The sequence below is a fragment of the Condylostylus longicornis genome, unplaced genomic scaffold (genome assembly GCF_029603195.1).
Source record: "Condylostylus longicornis isolate FDR11 unplaced genomic scaffold, ASM2960319v2 ptg000010l, whole genome shotgun sequence".
Lineage (NCBI taxonomy): Eukaryota > Metazoa > Arthropoda > Insecta > Diptera > Dolichopodidae > Condylostylus > Condylostylus longicornis.
In genome coordinates, this window is record NW_026577979.1 from 6988015 (window position 1) to 7001631 (window position 13617).

Genomic DNA, 13617 nt, shown 5'->3' on the forward strand with positions numbered 1-13617 from the left:
CAATTCTTTCCACAATATTAACGAATTAAATTTTACATTGTAATATGTATTGAAATCCTTAATTTCTTTTCAATTTGGAAAAATCTATTTAAATTATAGAAAGCAATGGTTCTGTTATTGCATAGTCCTATTCTCTAGATCCCAGGTCACTAGTCTGCATACATAATTATTTTACTTTCATTTTAAAAAGTTCTTGTATAATTTTGTATGAGAAAAAAAATTATAAAATGAAAATTATTAACAAATTTCAAATTTAAAATACAAAGCTGTGTTGATTTAGAAAAATTTTATATTTTAAATGTTTTTTTATTTTTTATGTCTTTTTGTACTTCATTAATGCATTTAAGGACATCGTGTTCAATTTTGTTGAATAATTTCAATAATTCAAAAATATGTATTAACTTCTGTAATTCCTGTTCTGCAATTTATTTAATCAGTAATGTCGATTCTTTGATTCTTTTTTCAGAATGCAACTGCGCATACAACAACGCTAGCGCAACTTAATAAGAGATTAACGCCGCGTCATTTTTATTTTTGACTGATCACATTACAATGCATTTGAAATCTAATATGTTGACATCTATGGAAGATTTAATTAATGTTTTTTTTACAAAATTTCCAAAAAAGATTTTTTTTTGTTTTTTGCACCGTGTCAGATAACTGATTTAAAATACATAGTTCAATTTATACAATATGCATTTATAAAATTTTTACTACATACTACACATATTAATTTATTATACTTACCAAAATGTTTATTTTGGACACTATTAAGATATAAGTTCGAGTAACTTATATTCAATTTTAAATATAATATTTATGTAAATTAACCATATCTCGGTACCGGAATTACATCGTTGAAGTCACGCAAAAACACTTTATATAGTAAATTAATTTCACAGGAATGTCAAAAAATTAATCAACTTTACGTATTGTCGTTGCTCATTCAATATTTCTACAACTTTCTGGCAGACTCTTCTAAACATAAGGATCACTTACACATCAGGCACAGACTAAATCTATGAAGTTTATGATAAAATCTGATCAGTATTTACTCACTATTAGTATTTATTTCTATTTATACTTTTACGTCCAACTTTTGACGGATATGTTTTAAATATTTGTAATTTATAAACTGATCATGGCAAAACTTTTTTAAAATTCATTTTCCATTCAGTTATTTTTAAAAATCTGCCAGAAAAGCTAATGACAATCAGATATGTTTTATGTTTTTCATCAGATTTTATCTCTTCGATTACACATCAGATTTGTAATAGATACATCATCAGGCTCAGATTTGTAATAGATAAGAAGTATAATCGTGTACGTATCGGATGTGTAACAAGCACCTAACGACTAACACTCGTTCAAAATGTCAATTTATCCTTCAAAAAGGTATATTATCTCCTAAAAAGCTTTATTTATTATAAAAATTTTGAAAACTCTATTGTAGCCATAAGTAATTTTAGGATTTGGTTTGTGTTTATGATAATAATTTTTATATTTTCAAGATGTAATAATTCTATTATATGTAATCTGAATAATAGCTTTCAGAATAACCCACATTGATCATTATCATTCGAACATAACGTCTTAAACTATGCATGCTGTTATGTAATTTTTAAATTTAAAAATAAAAAATAGTAATAGCAGTAAAATTCTACAATACCGTATCTTCTTTTACTCAACAGATGCCGCTAATTGTTAAACGATCGTAAAAGTTTTAACTGTCAAACAACAAAACTTTTACGATCAATTGTCAAAATCTATTTAATAAGAAACGCCTCAAACGTTGAAGAAAGTTTGCAAAAAAACGTTGTTTGGTTATTATCGTATTGTATTTAAAATAAATTATAATTTTATTTTTTAAATTTAAATCAAAACATCCTTGAAGTTTTAAGATTCTAATAATTGAAAACAAATTATAATATTATAAAAATTATAAAATTTGTGTATTTCAACCAATAAAATTCGAAGTTTTACAACGCTTATTCAAAATGAACTGTACGTTAAATTAATTTTGATGTTCTAAGCTACTGAAATTAATCAAAAATAATCACATATCAGATAATTGCGCCAATATAATTTTGTTACAACAATGTAAGATGTAATTTAAATATGATTGGAACGCTTAATGAAAGTACATATGTATTTAATGGTACAAGTATTACTGGAGATATTTAGGTAATAAATAGTATGCATTTAATTATGATGTGACATGTATGTATACAATATGTAGATATCTACCTATTGTAGCATTATGTATACCAATTCCAAAATTTTAAATTTTCTTTTTAGATGAATTTGTCCGATTGGATGTAAATTATAAATAGAATATGAAAAAAATCATATTTCTATAGATTGTAAATTGTGAGTCTTTATGAGCTGTGTCATCATTAGAAGTGGAAAAACTTGATTAAAAAGGTATCACACAATAAGTATGTATATCAGTATTTAAACGTTTAAGACACTTTATTAATTATCTTTAATTCGGAATGTATTTAGACATGAAATACATTGTTACACTCGTACATCTGATAATTGTTTATCCATTAACTTAGGAATACTAATGAAATTTCTTTCCATTCTACACTGTTTAAATTAACTACATGATTGGGTATGAATGACATGTAATGATATATTAAGTGCAAATAGTTTTGTGATTTGAATACTAATAGGAAGATCGTTTAAAGAAACTGCAGCATATTTGTATATACATATTTTCAGTAGAACAACAGCAACAGCTCCAATTTAAAAAAAAACTAGTTATTTAACAAAATAACCATTATATTTCAATCCTTACAAAAATACTATTGAGCTTTTCTATAAATAGAATAAGAATTATTTTTAAATAATGAATAAGTCAATATGGATGATTAAACAGAAAAACTTTAATTAAAATTCCAATATTTCATATCATTTGTATCATAAATTTATTTATGTAATTCGAAATCTAAAAAATTTTAAAGTTATAGTAGCTTAAGTATTTTTGGATGATATCTTTACTTATCTATATAATTTGTCTTCGTTAATGCAACATATAAGATCATTTACTTTAAGTTTCGTAGAAATCAAATTTTAAAATATGTAAGTAGATAGATGGACGCTCAATTTCTCTAACAATATTTAATTTGAACTGAAAAAGAGTAAACGAGAATTATGATTTTAAAATCTTTATCTTAACAATTTCTTATATTTATGTAGTAAGTATTTTTTCCTAATCCAACTGCTTCAACATAAAATAAAATATAAATACATTATTCATATGTAGTAATTGAATTAATGAACATGTAGCATTATTTAAATAATAAATAAAATATATAAAATACAACCTAATATTTCCGAATTGTGAAAGTAAAACAAATAATTGTATAATTTTAATGAAAAATTTGAATAACTAGCATCGAGATAACCTTATGATACTTTGTATTTCAAAAGCTTCATTTCCGAAAATAAAAAAAACCAAACATTCTATTGAAGTTTTGTAAAAACTGTTCATTATCTCTAATTCATACATGTGAATCAGTACAGAAACGTAATGTGAATAAAATCAATGAAATTGTTTTTCTTCTATATTTTGTTTACTCTTATTGAAAAGTACAAATAAACACAAGATCGCATATAAAATTGGTCATCTTATTCACCTGTTTACTAACAAAAAAGAATTGATAAAAATGAAATTCTGGTACTCGTATATACGGCATAAAACGATCATTTATAAATTTGTATTTAACAAGCTTGTATATAGGTAGAAAAAATAAGTATAAATAAAATTAAAATCTGGTGCATCATTTCAGACTTGTTTTCTGTTTTTTCTTCCACTTTTTGTATTTTGTTTTGCTTTGAACTTGAGTTTTATGTCATCATTTTAAAACGAAATTTAAAAAATATCAAATCACTTTTTCAGATCCATTTAAAAATAAAGAAAAAATAAAAAAACTGATTATTGGAAACGCATGTGTGCACTTAATGTACAAAATGATTAAAAGTAAAATATTGCAAAATAAATGTAGGTAAAAGAAAGGTAAAACTGGAATGGCATACACATTCTACAGTCTGTATGAAAATAAGTTTTTTTTAATACAAATTCTAACAAAATAAATGTATCAGTTTCTGGTAATTTTGAATTAGCAAAGCAAACTTGCGATTTTTGAATTAATTATATTATTAAGCTTCTTGTAAACATATTCATTTTAATTTACTATTTCATTTGCAGGAAGTTTGATACATATATAAAGAAATTTCGGAAAAAGTGATATATTAAAAAATATATACATATTTTGCAAACAAATATCTTTATGCTGAAAGTTTCTTAATTATTGTCTGGAAACTAGGATTAAAATGCTAAATAAGATTACAGAACTTTTAAGCCTGCATTTCAAACTTAATTTGGATTTGCTACTCAAGTTATGTAAAATAAATTTACAGAACGAATTGAGTAAAATTTGGTTGAAGTAAATATATTTAATATGGGCCATTGATTCATTCTTTAAAACACAACGACAACTAACTAATAACACAACGACATTATATGATGTATACGTATTAAATTAAACTTCCATATTTAAATCAAATTTGAATCATATCCTTCAGGTATAAAAATGTATTGAACTATAAGAATTTCTAATATGTATAAAAAAATGTATGCGGATCTATGAGTTCATCATAAACTGGACGGTTAAATATTTTCAGCAAAAATATATTGGGATCTCAAATTTTTGGTAAGATTCTTAGTTTTCAAATTGAGCTGGACATTTATTAATAAGTTAAGAGTTTAGTTTCCAAAAACACTGCCGTATTTACATAGTATGTTATTAGACATTAATTTTTGTAGCAAAACTGAAGCTTGTAAATACAACATTTAAAAAATTTATAGTTATTATTTAGGCTTTAAAATGTAGTAATTTAAAGTGTTTTCAATTGCGAATTGATATAGCTAAAACACTGCGTAAGTTACTCTAAATAATACTCGTTTATTAAATTTTGTTACAATTATATGCTTATTAAAATTTGCAGTTTAAGAGCTTGTAGTTAATATTACAGTAAACACTTGTTTCATATTAGTTTTTATAATAATAAAAAAATATTTTATTTTTAATGTTATGTAGTACAGTAGTTATGCACATATTTTTAAATGCTATGCTTTCAGTTTCTGTCTTATAAAAAGGTCATAAAATGTTTTATATTTACATACACTTAATTACATTTTAAATATTTTTAAATATTTGTTCAAAATCAAAAAGAAAAATTCACTTTTAAAATTCCTTATATTATAGGCAAATCGATTTTGCATTTTCGAGTAATGTCCTATATTGATTCCAGAAGACATTCATTCTTGTCAATGATATACATTTAGCGGCTTCTGCTGAAATTTTATTTATATCAGCAGTAAAAATTTCTTTTTCGTATGATTCAACAAATGCATCAACACATTTTTCAAAATCGTTTAGATGGTCATTAATAAAGATACCGAATTTACGACGTTCACCATCAACAGCTTTAGTACATGCTTCACTTTTTATTGGTTCATTATTAGAACCTCTCAAGATCCAATCAGAATCACGTTTTAAAACATCAGTAAACGATTGTAATGTTTGATCAGCATCACGTTGATGTTGTCTCAAAATATCCAAAAATAATGGTAATCCATCTTTATTTTGAAATTTTTGTAATTCTTCTGGTGTTGGTAAATAATCGGATTCACCATTCACCTAAAAAAAAAATTTAAAAGAACAAGAATAATTATTTGATTTGAAATTACAATTAAAATTAATTTAAAACAAGTTTTTTTTATTTTGTGTTTACCTTTGGATTAATCCAAGTTAATAGTAAACATGAAATTACAATATAAAATAACATAATTATTTGCGTTATTTTGTTTTGCTGTTCTCAAAATAATATTTTAATATATTATGAGCAGAGAGTGTAGACCGAACAGTTTGAAGTGAAATTGAGAACTAATCAATTTTGCTTTCCATTCAATGGAATATAAAGTAATGTTGCTTAAAAGCTTTTCCTGTTTTTTAGCATTAATTTTTGCTTGCAAAGTAAAGATTAAAAGTTTTTCAAATGTGTTAATTGCTTTTAAGAATATTTAAAATTGGTATTGAATTTGGAGTTTATTATATGCGAAAGCTTTTTCAAAAAAAATATTGAATAATAAAGATATTGGATACCGAAAAGTGTTAAGTGATGATAGTTTTATGGGTTTTAAGATTACTAGAAAATAATAGAATTAGCAATACAAAGCTAACAGAAATGAAGTTCACAAATCACGGTTCATACGAAGATGTTTTACAAAAACTATTTCTTTGATGCGTAAATGAAAGTGAGAAGTGAAAAAGAAATTAAAAACTGTAAAAATTATTAATTGGCAATGATCTTATTATTGTGACACTTTCTCGAACTGATTTTGTTGTTCTTAAATAGCAAAAATTTGAAATAGATTAATTAATATTCTGAAGAATCAGCTATTTTGAAATGGAAATTTTCTTTTTGACGAGCTTTAGTTTTTACTTTATTTGTGTTGTAAAACTTTAAAATACTTGTAGAGTAAACTAGAGTAGACAGATTTAATCATCGCATAAAAATGTTTTTCATATTGTTTACTTCTTTCGATTATGAAATTTTCCGCTGATTTCTGACTAAAAAGTCACATTTAAATGTAATCGCACATTATTGAAAAAATTTAATGAATGAAGCCAAAGTCTTTTTTCTTTTGATAGTATGTACCTTTTTTTTAAATATTTAAGCTAAAAACTAATACATATTTACATACATATAATTCTAGGAATAAATGATGTAAATTAAAATAAAAGTTCAATGGAAATATCAAAATCATATTGCATAATATGCTGAGGAGGAAATTTAAAGCAAGAAGAAGTTTTAATAATGAAAACATTCAATTCGATTTTAACACAATTAACACAAATAAAATATAAAAGCTTAGTTTTCGAAGGGAGGATGATTTGCTGTTACATTTTTGCATTTGTACCATGTCAATAAAGTTTTAGTTTCAAGAAAGTAAATTAAGAAAAATTGAAAATTTTTGGAAATTTGCACAGTTAACTAGCGAAAAACCAGTTTAAGATAACGGTTACTTTTCAAGTTTGTTTGAAATTATCACATTTTTCTACGATTCCGCAAGATGATTCCTGAATTTTCTAATTACATATGGCTTGTATGCAGTAAATTGTCGAAAATTTGTGTTCACAATGATTTTAAGGAGCTATAAGTGGAAAGGATTATGTATGTAAAAATTTTAATCTAGAGAAATAATTATTTCATTAGAACTTGTTCGAAAAACTTTGCACTTGATTACAAAAAAAAAAATTGAACTATTCATGAAAACGAAATTTATTTGTTATACACAAGTTGATATTTTTTATCTGAAATGCCTGGTTTAAAAAAAAGTCTAAAGTTCTTTTTATTTTGACGTAATGAAAATGAGTTTTAAGTGTAGTAAATCCAACTAACATGTTAATGTTAATATAGAATGATATAACATAAAAAGTATAACAAGTTATTTGAATTAGTTTCACTATAGAGGAAACAATATTTAGATAAATAGATAATTACTGATAAAATTAGAAAGTTAAGAACTTTATTTTTCATATCAGTGAGAGTTCATTAAAAAAAAAATGAAAATTATTATGATAATCATTTGAGTAGACCGACAAATATTGTTCTTCATTTTATAGTTTTGGTTTTTTCTATGAAATTTTTGTGATCGGGCTAGAAGTTTTTGCAGTTGATTAAATTTTTTTGAAACAAGCTCTTGCAACACAAACTTTTCGTTTTTATATTAAAGAAAAGGAGTATGTTAAAGTGTAGGAATGCATTGTATTTATAGTATAGTAACTTAAGTTGCCGAATAAAATCAAATTAACTAAAAAGAAGTTCCTAGGTTGAATCCAATTCCTATTGTTATAGTATAAAAAATCATTATTTAAACCGTTTTTAGTCAATCTCCGAACTTTATATTATATACATGGATATTGATATATTATTATATACATGATTGAAAATTTTTCATAAAAATTTTTATAAATTTTCCAAATTCACCTATAGTTTATGAAAAATTCTAGAAAAGACATCTAATTCTTTTCTCCTACTTTTTAAAAATAACTTTCAATCGAACTAAATATTATATCTACACATGTATGTGAAAATATATAAATTTTATAGAGACCTTAAAATGTTTAAAATATACTTCAAGCAAAATTTTGTGTTCTAACAAAATTTAAAATTAATTCTTCAGTTGATGGAAGAGAAAAAAACAAAAAAAAGGAAGATAAACGTGTAATCTCCCTTGACAAGATGAGCAATAAAAAATATTTTTTTTTTTGTAAGAAGAAAAACATTCGGGAATGCACATAAGTAATTTTCGGTCCTAACATACATTTTCCATAATAGAATGTACATGTGATAAAATCAACAAATTAAAAAACAAAATAAAGAACCGTGCTTGTAAAATAATTTCTTGTGAAAACTTTTTAAAAGCAGTAAATAATTTTTTAATGTTGATTTTTTTTTATATAAAAATTAAGGCAATTCAAGTCGGAAAAGTTTTTTTTTTATACATTCTCGTTTTAATTCTCTCGCTTCCATTTAAAAAATAATAAAAAATTTTCTATTCTATTTTGTAAAATTCTATACCCATTCGTTCATAAAACAAAATTGCAAGTTTTCCAAGTTCTCATAACCCTAATCAAATACAACCATCTTTTTTTTTATGTTCCTGTTCTACAAATTTTACTTGTCTCGTTTGCAAAAAAAAGGAAGAAGAGAGTTTTTTTGCTTTAATGAGTTAAAAGAAAAGTTGGAAAATTTTCTATTAAAAATTTTTATTGCGTAAGATTCAACAGTGTCAACAAATTTTTTGATAAATTAAGTCCTGCCCTTAAGGTATAAAATCGTGTATATTTTTTTTTTATAGTCCCAATATAACATGTTATTGTTGCTATAATTTAAAGGAAGGAAAAGGGATTGGATTTAAGAAAAGGTTAATTGTTATAAGTACGTATGAAATTATATATGAAATTTATTGTAAAATAATTACATATGTATATAAATCATTTATTAGATTCGTCCCAGGGTCTAAAAAAAGCGAAGTTTTGAAATAAAGTGATTTCGATTAAACTTAAAAGCAATTAGAAAAATTTTTCAAAGGCTTCAAAATTATACACTGAAAAGCTTAATTAAAAAAAAGGGAAAAGTCTTTAAAAACTTGTTCGGCTTTAAGTTTCTTTTTGCAAAATTTTTTTATCTGTAAAATTTATATGTAACTATTAAGAGTATTTCCCCATAATTTGTTTTACGATGTCAAATTGATTTCTTATAAATTTAATAATTTTGGCTTAATTCAATATTATAACATTTTATTAGAAATCTAAATTTTATTACTTGTTCCGTTGAAATTTTCGGAAATATAAGTTTATTGAATTATTTTATTAATATTGTTTTAATAAAATGAATTGAATAATTGTTTATCTTTGTGATGATTTGGGCAATCATTTATTGTTTATAAATTAAAAACGGATATTAGATAAAATTTTGTACTAATATGAGACTCTAAATTATCTTTTAAATTTTAGAATTTAAGGTTTTATAAAATTTTAATTTCATTATTAAATTTATTCAAAAAAGCTTTTGAAAAAAATTTAATTTGAGTGGAATTTTGAAAATTCGAATTAGTGTGTATGTTAAAAATAGAAATGTAAATATATGAAATGTAACTATTTGTTTGTATATGTATATGTAATATGCTAAATTATTTATAGAACATTATGTATAAAAATTAACCACTCTTAATTTTTTACTTTTAGAAATTCAAAATATTAATTTAATTTCAATATGGTAATTTTGATGGCAACAGATTTATAGTTAAATTCGAAAAAATTTTAAAATTGCATCATATTAATTTTTAATATATATTTTTAGGTGATTAATTCCAAGTGTCCAATAGTGAGTAATTTTATTCTGTGAACATTTTGGCTGAAATATTATACGAAACTATACATTCAATATTGTTTTTTAGAGCTCCAATCAATTCCGGATATATAATATAAATAAAATATTTTACATACTTCAAAGGAAACCGCTCCCGATGGTCGATGGATCAATTGAAAATATGAAATTGATTCCTTAATAAACATATTTTTAATTAGTTATATCTATTTAATATTCATATAATTTGGATTCTCTAGAATCCGTCCCTCTACTAATTTCAATTTACTGAACTTTTTACTCCTCTTTTCTTCTTCAGTTTATTTCAGTCTTTGAAAAAGGGTCATTGCTCTTAACAAATTCTTATACATAAAGTTTTTTAAAAGAATCGCTACTAAAATTATTTTTAATTAAAACAAGACCACTACAAAATCTTAACTTTTAAGTTAGTTTCATTAATTTTTTGTGTTTATTTATTTTTAGAATCTTATTTTCGAAATAACTTATATTGTTTAAAAGTAAATTATAATTTAATTTCGATGTTAATTTAATTAGATAAAAATGTTTAAGTATTAAATTATGTTATAAAGTTTCTCTTTTTTTTTCAATTTCTTCTAAGAAAATTCAAGAACAATAAAACTTTTTCACCATTACCACTTTTTTTTATTCATTCCTTTACATATTTACATACAACATTTTAATATATACAATGTTATATAATAATATAAAAATATCTTGTATTTATTATTAATTTACAAGAAAAATCTGTTTTAAACTTATATTTTATTCTACTAGCTATAATATAAGTATAAAAAAATGTTTAATAAAGTTCATACAGCATAAAATAACCATAGTTATAGTTTTAATTTTAAAAAGTTTAATAAGTTAAAGTAGTCACCATCTCTTAAGAAATAATTTAAGCAATTTATATTCATTTATTCACTTATAAAGTATACGTACAATTTGTAACAAGAAAAAAAATTCATTTACTTGGAAATTTTTCTTTTTCTTAAAATATCATAAAATAATATGAATTTTCCAAAGATCTTTTAGATCTTACTTAAAATAACTATAGCATATTATAAGAGAATGAAGTTGTAGAAATGTTTTTGAAAATTATTTTGAAATCGAAGAAACTTTTGTGTACTAAAAGAAAAAAAATAGAACTAAAGAGGAAGAAAATTTGAAATTAAAAAGAAAAACTAAAAATGCGATACAAAAATCTTGAATATTATTTGAACTTTTTGTTGTATGTAAAAAAATTTTTTCATAAAGTTTTAGAAGAGTTTATTTTCTTCATTGGTTTTTCTAAATTTAAATTTTCCATAGTTTTCTCTTTTCTTTTTTTGCATGTATTTGACTATCTGTTTGAATAATTTTTAATTTAGGAAGAAGATAATTTACTGGTTGATTGCAACTTGCTACCCGAATTTTTTGTTATTTCTTTTAAATACCTTCATTCGAATGTTAAAGAATAAAGGTATTTTATAAAGAATAGTAAAAATATTTGGTACATACATTCATACATTCATATAGAGACATTAATGTGTACATATATAGAGTTTAAGTCACTCAATTTAATTTATATTTTAAAATATTTGAGATTTATATTTTATTAAAATGTTACTTAATTAATTTAAGTTTTTTATTTTATGCAATAATAAAAATTTATCCTGAACTTCATAACATAAAATTTCAGATAGAATTAATTTTTAGTTTGAAATTAATATCTTTGATAAACAAAAATGCATTTATTTTAGTTTTAGAAGTTTAATTAAAAAAAATAATAAATTTCTACTATTTTCAGATATATAGATGGTGAAGTACGAAGATATGCTAAGTTACAAATTTTTCAAAATGCGCTAATTTTAATTTCTAATGGTTCTCTTTGTGTGCTTGCCGGACGTATATTAGTTTGGGAAATCGATTTGGTTGAAATAGTGCAAGGTCGATGAAGCAAAAAAAAGGTAAGTTTTTTGTTAACCTTTTTATATTATAAAAATTAATATATTATGAAATTCAAATTTGCTGAGTGCATCAGTTGGTGTTAGTGTATAACCTTTTTTGCTAAATCTCAAATTTTATTAAAAAAACTTATTTGAAATCAAAAAGTAATTTTAATAGAATAATATGAAAAAACAAAGAATTAAGATTAAATTATATATTGTTATTCTAATTAACTGGTTTCTTTTCGCAAATTTGCCAACTTTCAAAACGCTTCCCTGTAAAATTTTTAATATTGTATTTAGCTTACCTTTGCGTTCCATCCTCGATATGTATCTTAAAAATTGCGTTATTCTATTAGACAAATATTAAATAAATGTCCAATAAAGAAAAAAAAAACTTTTATGCAATTCGGGAACTTAATTAATGATAGTTGAAAATAAGAAGTTTCATATAAAATTTTTTTTTGATTTTTTAATAAAATTATAATTACATCTATAAACGTAATGTAACTGAGAAGAAGTTGGTAATATTGCTAAAATTCCGAAAATTTTTAAGTTATTAATAGCTTCATCTTAACTAAATATATTTATTTTGTTTATATAATAATTTATTTTTAACAAGTATTCTTTTTAACAATCTTAAAATTCGGTATTTAGGTTAGGTTAGGTTAATTTGTCGCGGCTCCCCTAAGGGTACACATAGGCCAATTAGGCCCGTTGTGGTACCGCGGGATCTCTTCCCCACCACAGCACTGATATCCTCCCTTCTGAGAGAGATCAGATCCCTTGTGCGACGTAAATCCAGCTTTGGCCACAAATTCCTTGTCGCGTTTCACGTTGATCCATTAGCCCATCTAAGGTTGGTGCGCTCCACTACCGCGTTGCGCAGCAGCAGCCCTAGGGTTCTTAGAGGCATGCCCAAGTTCTCCTTTTCGGGTGGAATCTCCAGGCAGAAATTCGGTACTTAGTTACAACATTTGTTAATAATAAAGGCATATTAGCGAAATTTATTAGAAGTAGTATCCTTTTTTTTTTAAATCAAAACTTAAAAATTGAAGTTAGTTTTTTGGGAACATAAAAATTTGGTTTCGTTCAGAATTTAAGAAATGCATGGATCAGAATTGTACGGCTTTCAGATTTCCTAAAAGTTGATAATAGATCTTTGGAAATTAGACTAATTATAATTAAAATTAAATGAACTGTGCCAGCATATAAGTACATCTGTTTTTCGTTACTATTGCGTTCATTATTCCTTTTATCAAGCAAATTAGCTTTATCTTTTTTAATTGAAATTTTCTAACGCTTTCAATTTGTGTTCAAACATCAGTTTTGTTTTGAAAATTCATGAAATTTTGTTTGTATTGTTAAGAGCTAGTGAGATTGTTAGATTGTTTTTTGGTATTTTATGATCATTAGTTATTTTGTTATATTCCTGTAATATATTATCTTAAAACAGAATATTTAAAATTAAGAGTTTAAAAATATAAGAGAAAATTTGTAAAACGTATAGAAGAGAATAATTTTAAATGTGAAATATTTGAGAATTGTTGTACATATACACATTATTTTCTCTTTCAACTGCACATAATAATTATTCAACAGGTACAGAGAGATTCACTATGATGATATTGTAAAATCTTTATTTAAATTTAAGAGAATTGGAAAAATTTTATTCTTCTCTTTCAATTTCCTCCATTTATATAAGAATTTGTTACATGAATAT

The 13617-nt window shown here is 23.7% G+C and overlaps 1 protein-coding gene across 1 annotated transcript; it reads right to left on the reverse strand.

Moving 5' to 3' along the window:
* Window positions 1-5128: 5128 nt before the first annotated feature.
* Window positions 5129-5945, reverse strand: LOC129619136 (uncharacterized). Its single transcript, XM_055534227.1, has 2 exons — window positions 5806-5945; window positions 5129-5711 (listed from the first exon to the last, which is right to left on the reverse strand). The coding sequence occupies exons 1-2, from the start codon at window positions 5857-5859 to the stop codon at window positions 5271-5273; spliced, it is 495 nt and encodes a 164-aa protein (XP_055390202.1). The 5' UTR covers window positions 5860-5945; the 3' UTR covers window positions 5129-5270.
* Between the last annotated feature and the right edge of the window lie 7672 nt (window positions 5946-13617).

Coding starts and splice junctions, on each gene's coding strand:
- LOC129619136 (XM_055534227.1), bottom strand. CDS start 5,859: ATGTTATTTTATATTGTAATTTCATGTTTACTATTAACTTGGATTAAT. Junction 5,712..5,805: donor TAACTTGGATTAATCCAAAG/GTAAACACAAAA, acceptor TTTTTTTTTTAG/GTGAATGGTGAATCCGATTA.